Consider the following 13780-nt stretch of genomic DNA (forward strand, 5'->3'; position numbering starts at 1 on the left):
TCAACCAATGAGAAACAAGACCGCAATTTGATGCATATTTTTGAATCGGACAGAAACGGCTTGACTTGAGAGAGAAGTAACACAGGCAAAGCTGAAGGACAGAGATTTGAGGATTTATGAGAAGTTTTGCTGCAAGCTTCAACACAACTGACTTAATTACTGGGACATCACGATGAGGAAGAGGCAAGTGAATTGTATTTGTAAAAAGTATTGCATTTGGCATGCAGAATTGAAATGTTAAGCTAGCTGTTAGCTAATTTAACAGCAGCAGTGTTTTGTGACTAACGTTATACCTAGCTACCTATATAGAAATTGCAAGATTACTGAAGATTATGAGTTTCTAGCTAAATCAACATTTTAGCAAACGTTAGATGTCAATTTGCCAGAAATGACTAACGTTAGGCAAGACAGTCATTCACAGACTAGGCTGCAAGCACGTTAGCTAACGTTACTGTCTGTAATACCACAGATATAACTTATTTTATTGTACTATACTGTAACGTTAACAGTTAACGACTGGGTGTGTCTGCAAAGTTGAATGAAGGATGGACTGTTGTGTGTTATCAATTCAAAGACTGATAAATTACAATAGCAGGACGACATTGACAATAACGTTAATGCTGCAGTGCTGCCCCTTGTCGCTGCAGTGCAGCGGTCCAGTAAAGTCAAGTAACTTTAACTAGTCATGCCAGTCCAAAAATTAAACTTTTTAAAAAATATATTTTTTATATTTTTTATTTTTATATATGTCCCCAGTGAGGTGCTCGCAGCCGAGTCTGTGGCTTGCCTGAATAAAGCTCTCTGCCGCCTGAAGGACATCTGGGAAGAGATAGGAATACCAGAAGACCAAAGACTACAGAGAACCAATGTGGTCAAGAATCACATCAAGGTGAGTCAGAACAAATTGACACTCAAGCATAGAGTGTAATTATTCTCCAAGAAACAACATTCTTAAAGCCGTGACACCTGTCTGTGCACCTGCTGTAGCTAGTTAACTAGCTAGCTCAGACTCCAGGGCGTCTGGTGAAGAACTAGAACAGTAGCTAGCTAACCTACTTTTGAGGGGTGTGTTGCTAGGCTACATCACACTTATGCCCTATCTATTTAGTCTGCTAAATGTGAGATTTCTATATGTAGCTAATTCACAAGTATGTATTCCTTCCTATATGTGGACTGACTAGTCATTTCTGCACATCTCTCATCAGGGTTTGTTAGACATGATGATAACAGAGGAGGAGTCTCTTAGGACCAGACTGTTGAGCAGCATTGAAGCCTGTCACAAACAACTGGATACGCTGTGCTTGGAACTGCAGCTACCCCCATTTGAGGTAAGCATCCTAACAGTTTCTAACAGGGTCTGCAAAGTTTTACTAGTATGCAAATGACAACCCATAAAAATATAATGACTGGTGGATAGGGATTCAAATCAATGTCCCAGTCAAATTGCCATGGTCTGATTGGCTTTGTCCTTTCTAGTAATTATATTTCTAGGATAAAGCATGTACGGCTTACTATGATGATTTATGGACTTATTGCTGTCCATTTCCTGAAGATGAGTGGATGGAGAAAAAAAGGGCTATTATGGAAAGAAGGGAATGAGGCCATTCCAGTTTAGATAAGTCCATTTTTGAATTTGAAGATTTCTTTGGATAAGTCTTCCAGGGTTGGGGCCAATTCAGGATGTAAACTGAAATTCTCTTTTCAGTTTACTTTCTGAATACTCAAAATGTAAATGGCATTAACCCCAACCCTGGTGCCTTCCCTGGGTACAGATCTGGGATCAGTTTCCCCTCCTCAATACTCACCTTAACCATTAGTGGGGGAAATACAGTGTCTAGGGGCAACTTCACCCAATACCTTTTCTCTCACCAGGAGGAGAGGGGCGTCACCATGCTGCAGCAGGAGAAGGAGATCCGGACCCAGGTGGAGATGTTGGTGAAGGAGCGGACCCAGAGGATGCAGCAGCTGAAGGCCTTGACGGAGCGCGACCAGGACCTATGTGACACTCTGTGTTCGGACCCCTACGCCCTCGACCCTAACGCCGTGCCCTCCCTGGAGCAGCTGGACGGCTTCCGCCAGCACATCGGCAGCCAGACCACAGAGAAGGTGGATAGGGATTTGTAATAAAAGCAGACCCTGGATTCACATACCAGTAGTATTTGTTTAAAAAAACATATAATGTAGCTGCACTTGATTGCGTTTACCTGGCACAATGGAACTAATGGAATAGTCCCAAAGGAGCAAACCCCATGTGATACATCATGCAGGCTCAATCAAATACTCAAAGGATTTGAAAGAAAAATGTTATTTGAACGTAGATGTGAATGATGGTGCATACTTCAAAGCCTGCTCCTGGAGAGCTGCTGTTTGTTCTGCCATTTTGTTTTAGCCCGGCACTTATTTGCTGATTCAACTACTCTCCGTCTTTAATCTAGATTCATGATTAGTTGAATTGTTTGTAGTAAAGCCAAAAAAGGTTGGCCCTTGATTCTGCTCCTCACTTAGAGAAAATAATATTGGGGGAAAACACTGATGTAAAATAATATACACATTTGAGGAGATCCCTAACAGCATATCTCTCTGTCTGTGGCCAGGAGCGGCGGCATGCTGAGTTTGTGGGCATCAAGAGGCAGATCATCCTGTGCATGGATGACCTGGACCAGCTGCCAGAGACCAGCTTCGAGAAGGACATCATCTGCGAGGACCAGGAGGCCTTCTGCCTGTCCAAAGACAACATCGCCTCACTCAAACTCCTCCTCAGCCAAGTGAGAATGGAACTAATCCAATATGTTTGAGATGATAGTTTGAGCGATACTTTGCCATGTCTGTGCAGAATGAACAAAGTTGATCTGCTCACCACCACAATACAGTAGAAAGTCGACCTACACGCGTTACATTTCTACATTTCAACAATACTGTATCAGTTCATTATCACTTCACTATAGATCATGTAAACATCTTCATTTGCATTTTGTTGCTAATATCTGTCATTGGCTGTGTTCCAGGTCTTTATTGCAGTCGCGCCTCATGTAAAGACAATACAGATGTCCTAGAACGTACCCATTTCCATAGTGCTCCTTTACTGACCGTCCTGTGTCTATGTTGTTCTGTCTAGCTAGAGGAGAGGAAGGCAGAGAACCAGGTGGTGTGTGAGGCTCACAGGGAGAAGATCCAGGAGCTGTGGGACAGACTGCAGGTGCCCCAGGAGGAGAGAGAGCTCTTCTCAGAGCACATGGTCGCCTCCAAGAAGAAGAACCTGGATGCTGTCAGTGAACACACTTAGCTTATGTCCCAAATGGCACCCTAATCCCTTTCTAGTGCACTTATTTTGACCAAAGCCCAATGAACAAATGTTGACCATGTCCCTTACTTTCCTAAATATTCTGAAATAACTGTTTTTATTTATTTTTGAAAGATAAGCATGAAATGGGCTTGGTCTAATTGACTCAACAACTTAAAATGCATATCTAAGTTTAGCTTTCTTAATGAACCAGAAAGTCAATAGTTGTTTATGGTGTTAAAAAAATGGATCCTGCTTTGTAGTATGTATACCCCTCTGGTTTGTACCCTGGCTAGTCACCATTGTCTCCAGTACTCTATCTGGCATTCTAAAGCTGTTTCTAAACAAGGTCTGTCTATTAATCAAGAAAATGTTAGAATCAAAGAACCAAATTGTTCTCTCTTCTTTTTCACACCTCAGTTGGAGGCAGAGGGCAAGCGACTGATGGAGCTCAAACGACTGAACATGCGAAACGTTACTGAAGCCATCCGCTCAGAGATCGCAGTGCTCTGGGAGAAATGCTTCTTCAGCAGTGATCAGCAACAGGCCTTTGTGCCCTACTTTAGCAGTATGTTGGGTTTTAGGGTTTTGATTACAGGTTAAACACAAGCTTTGGTAGACCAATCAATGAATGAAGACTCAGAGAAGTCTTTCTAGTGAACAATGTGTTTTATGATTGTTCACTTATTAATCACATACCCATGCATCACATACCCATGCATTTAGTTTTCCCTTTTGAAAAGGCAAAATAAAATCAATGTGACTGATTTTAATAGTACATTTAATTATTTGTTTTTCCCTCCTTCAGATGATTTTACAGAGCAGCTGTTGGGGCTGCACGACGCTGAGATCCTGAGGCTGAAGAAGCACTATGAAGAACACAAGGAGCTGTTTGAGGGGGTTCAACGCTGGGAGGAGAGCTGGAGACTCTTCCTGGAACTAGAGGTTAGCAGTGGAGAAGCACCGTGGAAACATTTTAGTCATTTAGCAGACGTTCTTATCCATAGCAACCATAGCGAGTGCATTCATCTTAAAATAGCTAGGTGAGACAACCACATATCACAGTTGTAGTTTGTACATTTTTGTCAATAAAGACGTTATCAGCAAAGTTGGTGCTAGTAGGAAAAGACAAGTGCAATCATCTTTTTTTAAATGGGCTTTAAAGGGATAGTTCACTTTAAGAAAATGTTTATTGCTTATTTTTGAATTACCTAGGCTGTTTCATCCAAACAATTTTGAAGTTAAATAACATAACATTTTAATTTTGAATTACAAAAAAATATTTGTACAAATGACACATTTTTTGGGAGTCTTACTGCTATTAGCCCATACAAATGCATTAAATAACAAATTTACTACATAGAAAGTAGGTTGTTCTGAAGTGTAAGAGAAATAAGAAAGGTCAGGAAACTTGTTTATTATTATTATATATATTTTCTTACGTGTGTGTGTGTATATAACTATGAAGTAACACATGGAATTGTGTAGTAACCAAAATAGTGTTAAACAAAAATATATATTTCAGATTCTTCAAAGTAGCCACCCTTTGCCTTGATGACTGCTTTGCACACTCCTGGCATTCTCTCTACCAGCTTCACGAGGAATGCTTTTCCAGTCTTGAAGGAGTTCCCAGTTATGCTGAGCAAATGTTGGCTGCTTTTCCTTCACTCTGCGGTCCAACTCCTCCCAAACCATCTTAATTGGGTTGAGGTCGGGTGATGGTGGAGGCCAGGTCATCTGATGCAGCACTCCATCACTCTCCTTGGTCAAATAGCCCTCACAATCTGGAGGTGTGTTGGGTCATTGTCCTGTTGAAAAACCAATGATAGTCCCACTAAGCGTATACCAGATGGGATGGCGAATCGCTGCAGAATGCTGTGGTAGCCATGATGGTTGTGTTCCTTGAATTCTAAATAAATTACTGACAACGTCACCAGCAAAGCACCATCACACCACCTCCTCCATGCTTCACGGTGGGAACCACACACGCAGAGATCATCCGTTCACCTACTCTGCGTCTCACGAAGATGCAGCGGTTGGAACCAAAAATCTTAAATTTGGACCAATAGACAGATTTCCACCAGTCTAATGCCCATTGCTTGTGTTTCTTGGCCCAAGCAAGTCTCTTCTTCTTATTGGTGTCCTTTAGTAGTGGTTTCTTTGCAGCAATTTGACCATGAAGGCCTGATTCACGCAGTCTCCTGTGAACAGTTGATGTTGAGATGTGTCTGTTACTTGAACTCTGAAGCATTTATTTGGGCTGCAATCTGTGGTGCAGTTAACTCTAATGAACTTAACTCTGGGTCTTCCTTTCCTGTGGAAGTCCTCATTAGAGCCAGTTTCATCATAGCGTTTGATGGTTGTTGTGACAGCACTTGAAGAAACTTTAAAAGTTCTTGAAATTTTCCGCATTGACTGACCTTCATGTCTTAAAGTAATGATGGATAGTCATTTCACTTTGCTTATTTTAGCTATTCTTGCCATAATATGGACTTAGCCCTATTTGGTAAAAGACCATCTTGTGTATACCACCCCTACCTTGCCACAACACAACTGATTGGCTCAAATTGATGAACTTTTAACAAGGCACACCTGTTAATTTAAATGTATTCCAGGTGACTACCTCATGAAGCTGGTTGAGAGAATGCCAAGAGTATGCAAAGCTGTCATCAAGGCAAAGTGTGGCTACTTTGAAGAATCTCAAATATAAAATACATTTAACACTTGTTTCTTTTTGTTATTACATGATTCCATGTGTTATTTCATAGTTTTGATAGCTTCACTAGTATTCTACAATGTAGAAAATAGTCAAAAATAAAGACAATAACGAGTAGGTGTGTCCAAACTTTTGACTGGTACTCTACTTTCATAAAAAAAAAAAGTCAACCGGTACCGAGGGACATTCAGATGAGTCTTGTGAGGCCTGTGGGTGTCCTAGAGCAAAACAACCGATGTACTTTATACAGGGGTACTAGTATGTAGCCCAAACTGTTCGGACGGTATAGACAGAAGTTGGCAGATCGTCTGTACCAACTTCAGACAAGTCCCAAGATGATTGTGGGGGTCGTGGAGCAAAATGTTTCCAAAGAGGGTCTTGATAGTTTGTAGGCAAAACCGTTTGGACGCTACAGACGATTTTGTGCAAAGACCAATTTTCGGTATGTCTCATGGTCTGACCCTTTCCTTTCACCCCAAATGCGGAAGTGTTACATAGGCGGATGCAGTGGAATGAGACACATCCAATGCAAAAAAACCAACATCTCTAGCTTAAATTGACCAACAACAAAATTATTTTTTGTGTGTCTGAATTTTTGTATAATGCTAATTTAGATTTCTAAGGAGGCAGGCACAGTCATCAACCTTAGGGGGTTTTAACCCCTGGCATGACCTTTTTATCCCCACAGAAAAAAGCCACAGACCCCTCCAGGTTCACCAACAGAGGAGGGAATCTGTTGAAAGAGGAGAAACAGAAAGCCGAGCTCCACAAAAGCCTCCCCAAGGTAAATCCTTTTGAAAAAGACAGGGGTCTGTATTATTCCCTTGTTAGGGGGGTAGCTACTGTACATAGAAACATGACAAGGCTCTCTTTTTTTTTTACCAGCCGTACATAATGCTATGCTATATAAACACATACTATACTGTAAAACACTTGGCTATATCCCTATATTTTTGTTTTGTTTGTCCAGCTTGAGAAGAAGCTGAAGGCTCAGATTGATGTGTGGGAGCAGGAGCAGGCCAGGGAGTTCCTGGTGAATGGACAGAAGTTCCTGCAGTTTGTAGAGGAGCAGTGGGAGCTGCACCGCATCGAGAAAGAGAATGAGAAGCTGGAGAGGGTAAAGACATGGCTACTCATTTGAGGGCAGAATCCTAACTTGAGAGATACAGTATTGGTCCTCTTTCCTGGACCCAGATCAAACCTAGTCCTGGACTAAGAAGCATGACCAAAGAAGTGTTTTTCAGTCCAGGATTAGGTTTCATTTGGATCTGGGAAACCGGACCTATCATCATTTGTTACACACTTGTCTCAAGTTAGGGTTAGGTCTGTGCAGCTAAAAGCTTACTTTGTTACAATACTTTGATCTTATTGAGCTTATATTTTATTGTAACAGCAACTGAAAAAGAGCAAGCAGATTGAGGTGGATATGCTGTATGGGACAGCTGTCCGGACGCCTACCAAAAGGAGATTCCTTGGCACAACTACCCCCAGCAAAGCAAGAAAGGTACCACTCCAGTGACTTTGCTGCTGCTCTTTCTAGCCTTCATACTCATGGAACAATTGCGTGGCCCAATCTTAGCCTGGGTATCCAGTCTGTTTCTGGACTGCCTACGTTTGTATGACAAAGGTGGCTAAAGCAGAAACAAGACTGGACACCCAGGCTAACACAATCACTGGCTTGTATTTTAAATAGTTGCGCATTAATAACGTGAGCTTTTGGCATCACTAACTAACTCTGTCTGTGTGTTCTCTCCAGTTCAATGGCACCACCTCCAGCCTCTCTAGTGCCAACTCTAACAGTACCATGCGCTCAGCCTATGGCGGAACTGTCTGCCACTCACCCTCCCGCCCCCCTCTGTCAGTCAACAAGGTCAATGCAGCATGTTTGTACAACAACTAACTACACTGAAAAAATATATATAAATGCTACAATTTCAAAGATTTTACAGAGTTCAAATAAGGAAATCAGTCAATTGAAATAAATAAATTAGGCAGTAGTCTATGGATTTCACATGACTGGCAATACAGATATGCATCTGTTGGTCACAGACACCCTAGAAAAACAGTCAGTATCAGGTGTGACCACCATTTTCCTCATGCAATGCAACACATTTATTTTGCATAGAGTTGATCAGGCTGTTGATTGTAGAATGTTATCCCACTCCTCTTCAATGGCTGTGTGAAGTTGCTGGATATTGGCGGGAGCTGGAACACGCTGTTGTACATGTCAATCCAGAGCATCCCAAACATGCTCAATGGGTGACATGTCTGTCAAGTATGCAGTCCATGGAAGAACTGGGATATTTTCAGCTTTCATGAATTGTGTACCGACTCTTTCAACATTATCTTGCTGAATGGCACGCCAATCGTCATGGTATCTCTGCATTCAAATTGTCATCGATAAAATGAAATAGTGTTCGTTGTCTATAGCTTATGCCTACCATTACCATAACCCCACCTCCACCATGGGGCACTCTGATCACAACATTGACATCAGCAATCCGCTCGCCCACACGACGCCATACACACACACACACTGCCTGCCATCTGCCCGGTACAGTTGAAACCGGGATTCATCCATGAAGAACACACTTCTCCAATGTGCCAGTGGCCATAGAAGGTGAGCATTTGTCCAATGAAGTCCGTTTCGATGCCAAACTGCAGTCCGGTCAAGACCCTAGTGAAAAAGCTGGATGTGGAGGTCCTGGGCTGGCGTGGTTACACATGGTCTGTGGTTGTGAGGCCGGTTGGACGTACTGCCAAATTCTCTAAAACGACGTTGGAGGCAGCTTATGGTAGAGAAATTAACATTCAATTCTCTGGCAACAGCTCTGGTGGACATTCCTGCAGTCACCGTTCCAATTGCACACTCCCTCAACATGAGACATCTGTGGCATTGTGTTGTGTGACAATTTTTTTGAGAGAAATAAGCTTTTTGTGCATATGGACAATTTTTGCAATCTTTTATTTCAGCTCATGAAACATGGGACCTACACTTTACATGTTGCGTTTATATTTATTTCAGTATACTTAGACGCTATTTAATTACTTTTCTCAATTTAGACCAGTCATTTGGTATGGCTAACATGCTGATCTTTGGCCAAACCCTGACATTTACTCAAAGCAAACCATCTGTTGTGTTTTCTGTTCCCAAGCTTGGAATACAAACTGATGCTCTGTTTCTTCATTTTTGAAGTGATGGGGAAATGGAATATATTAGTTTGGATTCCAGGCTTCTCTTTCTCCTCATCCATATTTTCTCTGTGTTCTCCCCCATCCAGGTCCCATCGGTACGGACCCCGGGTCGCAGTAAGCCCCCTCTTGCGGGACTGCAGGAGCGCAACAAGGAGAACATGGGCCAGGTGACCGGACTTGGAGTCCCTCTTCAGAGCGGTGGGTTTAAAACCCTGGCTAGTCCGCAGCGTAACTTCAGCATTAACTCTGTCGCCAGCACTTATTCCGAGTTTGCGGTAATTTGTGTTTTTTTCTGTGTCTTATTTTCCACATTTTACTATGCAGCAACACACGGTCTAGCCATGAGAGGGGGTTTGAGTGGAGAATTGTGGCTAATTGATAAATGTATTCTGTTTTTAGACAGGCTTAATCAACACAGTAATCGAATCAGTTCAATCAAGGTTTGTTTGAATGTGTTAATTGCCTAAACTAAAACCATACACCTCAAATAATTCTTCCTGTATCCAAATATATGCATGTCATTAACCACTAAGATACATTCTTCAAAGGCTTCATCCCTGATTATGTTCACAGGTAACAGTAATGTACCCTCTTGTTAGTGTGTCCTTGAGGGCTCTCAGGCTAGGCTGTGTGTCGCTATTTACTGATGTAACCTTTTTACAACCACACTCCTAATATCCTTTCTTCAGTCTTTCTCTGGCTGTCACTGTGGTTGTTTCTGCCTTTTTAAATGAAAATGTATTTGGGAAATGTGCAATTACCAGAATTGCATATTTTCTAGATTTGTGTTTATTTACTATGAAATGAAAACTGAGGTAGTGTCCATTGCTATTTGTCGCTACTCAATTTGTTTCCACTGCACCTTGGTCATGTTCATTAGGATATGCTGTAGCAAAATATTTTGCATGAAAATTAGCATTTTCTAATTTAGATCATACCTCCCCATTATACTCTGTTTCGTGCCAACTGAACACTAGCCTGTTGATGTTGGGTGGGAAGGGAATATCTATGCTTATCTCTGTACCTTTGTCCACAGCGAGACCTCTCCAAGGTCACTAACAGCAAGAGCAAGCCAGACATGCTGAACTCCACCATTGCTCACCTTTGACCCCCTGACACCAGACAATGACGCGGTTGGTTGATTGACATCCTGTGTTTGTGTCCCATCAAGTCCCCACCAGCTGTCATTTTAAAGTGGATCACTATCCTTTTTTTTTTTGTCTGCGTTTCTATGTAAATTTAAGGTAATACTATATGTGTATATATATGTATGTGTGTGTGTGTGTGTATACATGCATTCATACATACATACATACATGCATGCATACATACATACATACATACATACATACATGCATATATGCATACATACATACATACATACATACATACATACATACATACATACATACATACATACATACATACATACATACATACATACATACATACATACATACATACATAAATACGTACGTGTGTGTATATATATATGTTGTGTAAACTATGTAAGTGTTCGAATTAAAAAACCTTAAAGGTCATGTTATGAAATGTATCATATTGTAACAAACAATTTTTTTAAGCACTAAAATGGCACGGATGACTATGTTCCTTGTATGTAAGATGGAGCAGACAGTACTGCCTGCAATCTCGTGCTCCAGATGGTTTTGGTGAAAGAGGCTTGGGGTAGCCAGTGTTCGTTCTTTCCTTTAAGCCAGGCTTTCACTATCTTATTATACTCAAAGCATACCGATCATGAATATTTTGCACATGTTTTCTATTGTATATTAAATTTATTTTACACTCATGAGTTATGTGCCGTCATCACTTTTTTTTCCCACGACTTGATTTTCTGTGAACGTACAGTACCAGTCAAAGGTTTGGACACGCCTACTCATTCAAGGGTTTTTCTTTATTTTTACTCTTTTCTACATTGTATAATAATAGTGAAGACATCAACTATGAAATAACACATATGGAATCATGTAGTAACCAAAAAATTGTTAAACAAATCAAAATATATTTTAGATTATTCAAAGTAGCCACCCGTTGCCTTGACAGATTTGCACACTCTTGGCATTCTCTCTTCCAGCTTCACCTGGAATGCTTTTCCAACAGTCTTGAAGGAGTTCCCACATGCTGAGCACTTGTTTGCTGCTTTTCCTTCACCCTGCGGTCCAACTCATCCCAAACATCTCAATTGAGTTGAGGTTGGGTGATTGGAGGCCAGGTCATCTGGGTTTGGCTGGAGTAGGCTGTCATTGTAAATAAGAATTTGTTCTTAACCGACTTGCCTAGTTAAATACAAAAAAAACTATCTGATGCAGCACTCCATCACTCTCCTTCTTGGTCAAATAGCCCTTACAGTCTGGCGGTGTGTTGGGTCATTGTCCTGTTGAAAAGCAAATGATAGTCCCACTAAGCGCAAACCAGATGGGATGGCGTATTGCTGTGGTAGCCATGCTGGTTAAGTGTGCCTTGAATTCTAAATAAATCACTGACAGTGTCACCAGCAAAGCACCCCCACACCATCACACTTCCTCCCCCATGCTTCACGTTGGGAACCACACATGCGGAGATCATCCGTTCACCTACTCTGCGTCTCACGAAGACACAGCGGTTGGAACCAAAAATCTCACATTTGAACTCATCAGACCAAATGACATGCAGTGCCTTGCGAAAGTATTCGGCCCCCTTGAACTTTGCGACCTTTTGCCACATTTCAGGCTTCAAACATAAAGATATAAAACTGTATTTTTTTGTGAAGAATCAACAACAAGTGGGACACAATCATGAAGTGGAACGACATTTATTGGATATTTCAAACTTTTTTAACAAATCAAAAACTGAAAAATTGGGCGTGCAAAATTATTCAGCCCCTTTACTTTCAGTGCAGCAAACTCTCTCCAGAAGTTCAGTGAGGATCTCTGAATGATCCAATGTTGACCTAAATGACTAATGATGATAAATACAATCCACCTGTGTTTAATCAAGTCTCCGTATAAATGCACCTGCACTGTGATAGCCTCAGAGGTCCGTTAAAAGTGCAGAGAACATCATGAAGAACAAGGAACACACCAGGCAGGTCCGAGATACTGTTGTGAAGAAGTTTAAAGCCGGATTTGGATACAAAAAGATTTCCCAAGCTTTAAACATCCCAAAGAGCACTGTGCAAGCGATAATATTGAAATGGAAGGAGTATCAGACCACTGCAAATCTACCAAGACCTGGCCGTCCCTCTAAACTTTCAGCTCATACAAGGAGAAGACTGATCAGAGATGCAGCCAAGAGGCCCATGATCACTCTGGATGAACTGCAGAGATCTACAGCTGAGGTGGGAGACTGTCCATAGGACAACAATCAGTCGTATATTGCACAAATCTGGCCTTTATGGAAGAGTGGCAAGAAGAAAGCCATTTCTTAAAGATATCCATAAAAAGTGTCGTTTAAAGTTTGCCACAAGCCACCTGGGAGACACACCAAACATGTGGAAGAAGGTGCTCTGGTCAGATGAAACCAAAATTGAACTTTTTGGCAACAATGCAAAACGTTATGTTTGGCGTAAAAGCAACACAGCTCATCACCCTGAACACAACATCCCCACTGTCAAACATGGTGGTGGCAGCATCATGGTTTGGGCCTGCTTTTCTTCAGCAGGGACAGGGAAGATGGTTAAAATTGATGGGAAGATGGATGGAGCCAAATACAGGACCATTCTGGAAGAAAACCTGATGGAGTCTGCAAAAGACCTGAGACTGGGACGGAGATTTGTCTTCCAACAAGACAATGATCCAAAACATAAAGCAAAATCTACAATGGAATGGTTCAAAAATAAACATATCCAGGTGTTAGAATGGCCAAGTCAAAGTCCAGACCTGAATCCAATCGAGAATCTGTGGAAAGAACTGAAAACTGCTGTTCACAAATGCTCTCCATCCAACCTCGCTGAGCTCGAGCTGTTTTGCAAGGAGGAATGGGAAAAAATTTCAGTCTCTCGATGTGCAAAACTGATAGAGACCTACCCCAAGCGACTTACAGCTGTAATCGCAGCAAAGGGTGGGCTACAAAGTATTAACTTAAGGGGGCTGAATAATTTTGCACGTCCAATTTTTCAGTTTTTGATTTGTTAAAGTTTGAAATATCCAATAAATGTTGTTCCACTTCATGATTGTGTCCCACTTGTTGTTGATTCTTCACAAAAAAATACAGTTTTATATCTTTATGTTTGAAGCCTGAAATGTGGCAAAAGGTCGCAAAGTTCAAGGGGGCCAAATACTTTCGCAAGGCACTGTATTTTCACCGTCTAATGTCCATTGCTCATTTTTCTTGTCCCAAGCAAGTCTCTTCTTATTGGTGTCCTTTAGTAGTGGTTTCTTTGCAGAAATTTGACCATGAAGGCCTGATTCACGCAGTCTCCTCTGAACAGTTGATGTTGAGATGTGTCTGTTACTTGAACTCTGTGAAGCATTTATTTGTGCTGCAATTTCTGGGGCTAAATAATGAACTTATCCTATGCAGCAGAGGTAACTCTGGGTCTTGCTTTCCTGTGGGGTCCTCATTGAGAGCCAGTTTCATCATAGTGCTAGATG

The 13780-nt window shown here is 41.5% G+C and overlaps 1 protein-coding gene across 5 annotated transcripts; it reads left to right on the forward strand.

Annotated features, from left to right (window-relative positions):
* The first annotated feature begins 20 nt into the window (after window positions 1–20).
* Window positions 21–10507, forward strand: LOC112238510 (protein regulator of cytokinesis 1-like). Of its 5 annotated transcripts, none has more exons than XM_042318829.1 (15): window positions 23–183; window positions 757–889; window positions 1206–1328; window positions 1873–2106; window positions 2595–2765; window positions 3116–3265; window positions 3701–3848; window positions 4089–4225; window positions 6685–6780; window positions 6967–7113; window positions 7390–7500; window positions 7753–7866; window positions 9278–9466; window positions 9591–9631; window positions 10228–10505. In XM_042318829.1, the coding sequence occupies exons 1-15, from the start codon at window positions 173–175 to the stop codon at window positions 10274–10276; spliced, it is 1854 nt and encodes a 617-aa protein (XP_042174763.1). In that variant the 5' UTR covers window positions 23–172; the 3' UTR covers window positions 10277–10505. The 5 variants fall into 5 exon arrangements, with proteins under 5 accessions (XP_042174766.1, XP_042174763.1, XP_042174765.1 ...); XM_042318831.1 differs by having other exon boundaries at window positions 9278–9389; XM_042318832.1 differs by lacking the exon at window positions 7753–7866 and having other exon boundaries at window positions 21–183; window positions 10228–10507.
* Window positions 10508–13780: the final 3273 nt, after the last annotated feature.

Source organism: Oncorhynchus tshawytscha, unplaced genomic scaffold, assembly GCF_018296145.1.
Source record: "Oncorhynchus tshawytscha isolate Ot180627B unplaced genomic scaffold, Otsh_v2.0 Un_contig_8142_pilon_pilon, whole genome shotgun sequence".
In the NCBI taxonomy this organism is placed as follows: domain Eukaryota; kingdom Metazoa; phylum Chordata; class Actinopteri; order Salmoniformes; family Salmonidae; genus Oncorhynchus; species Oncorhynchus tshawytscha.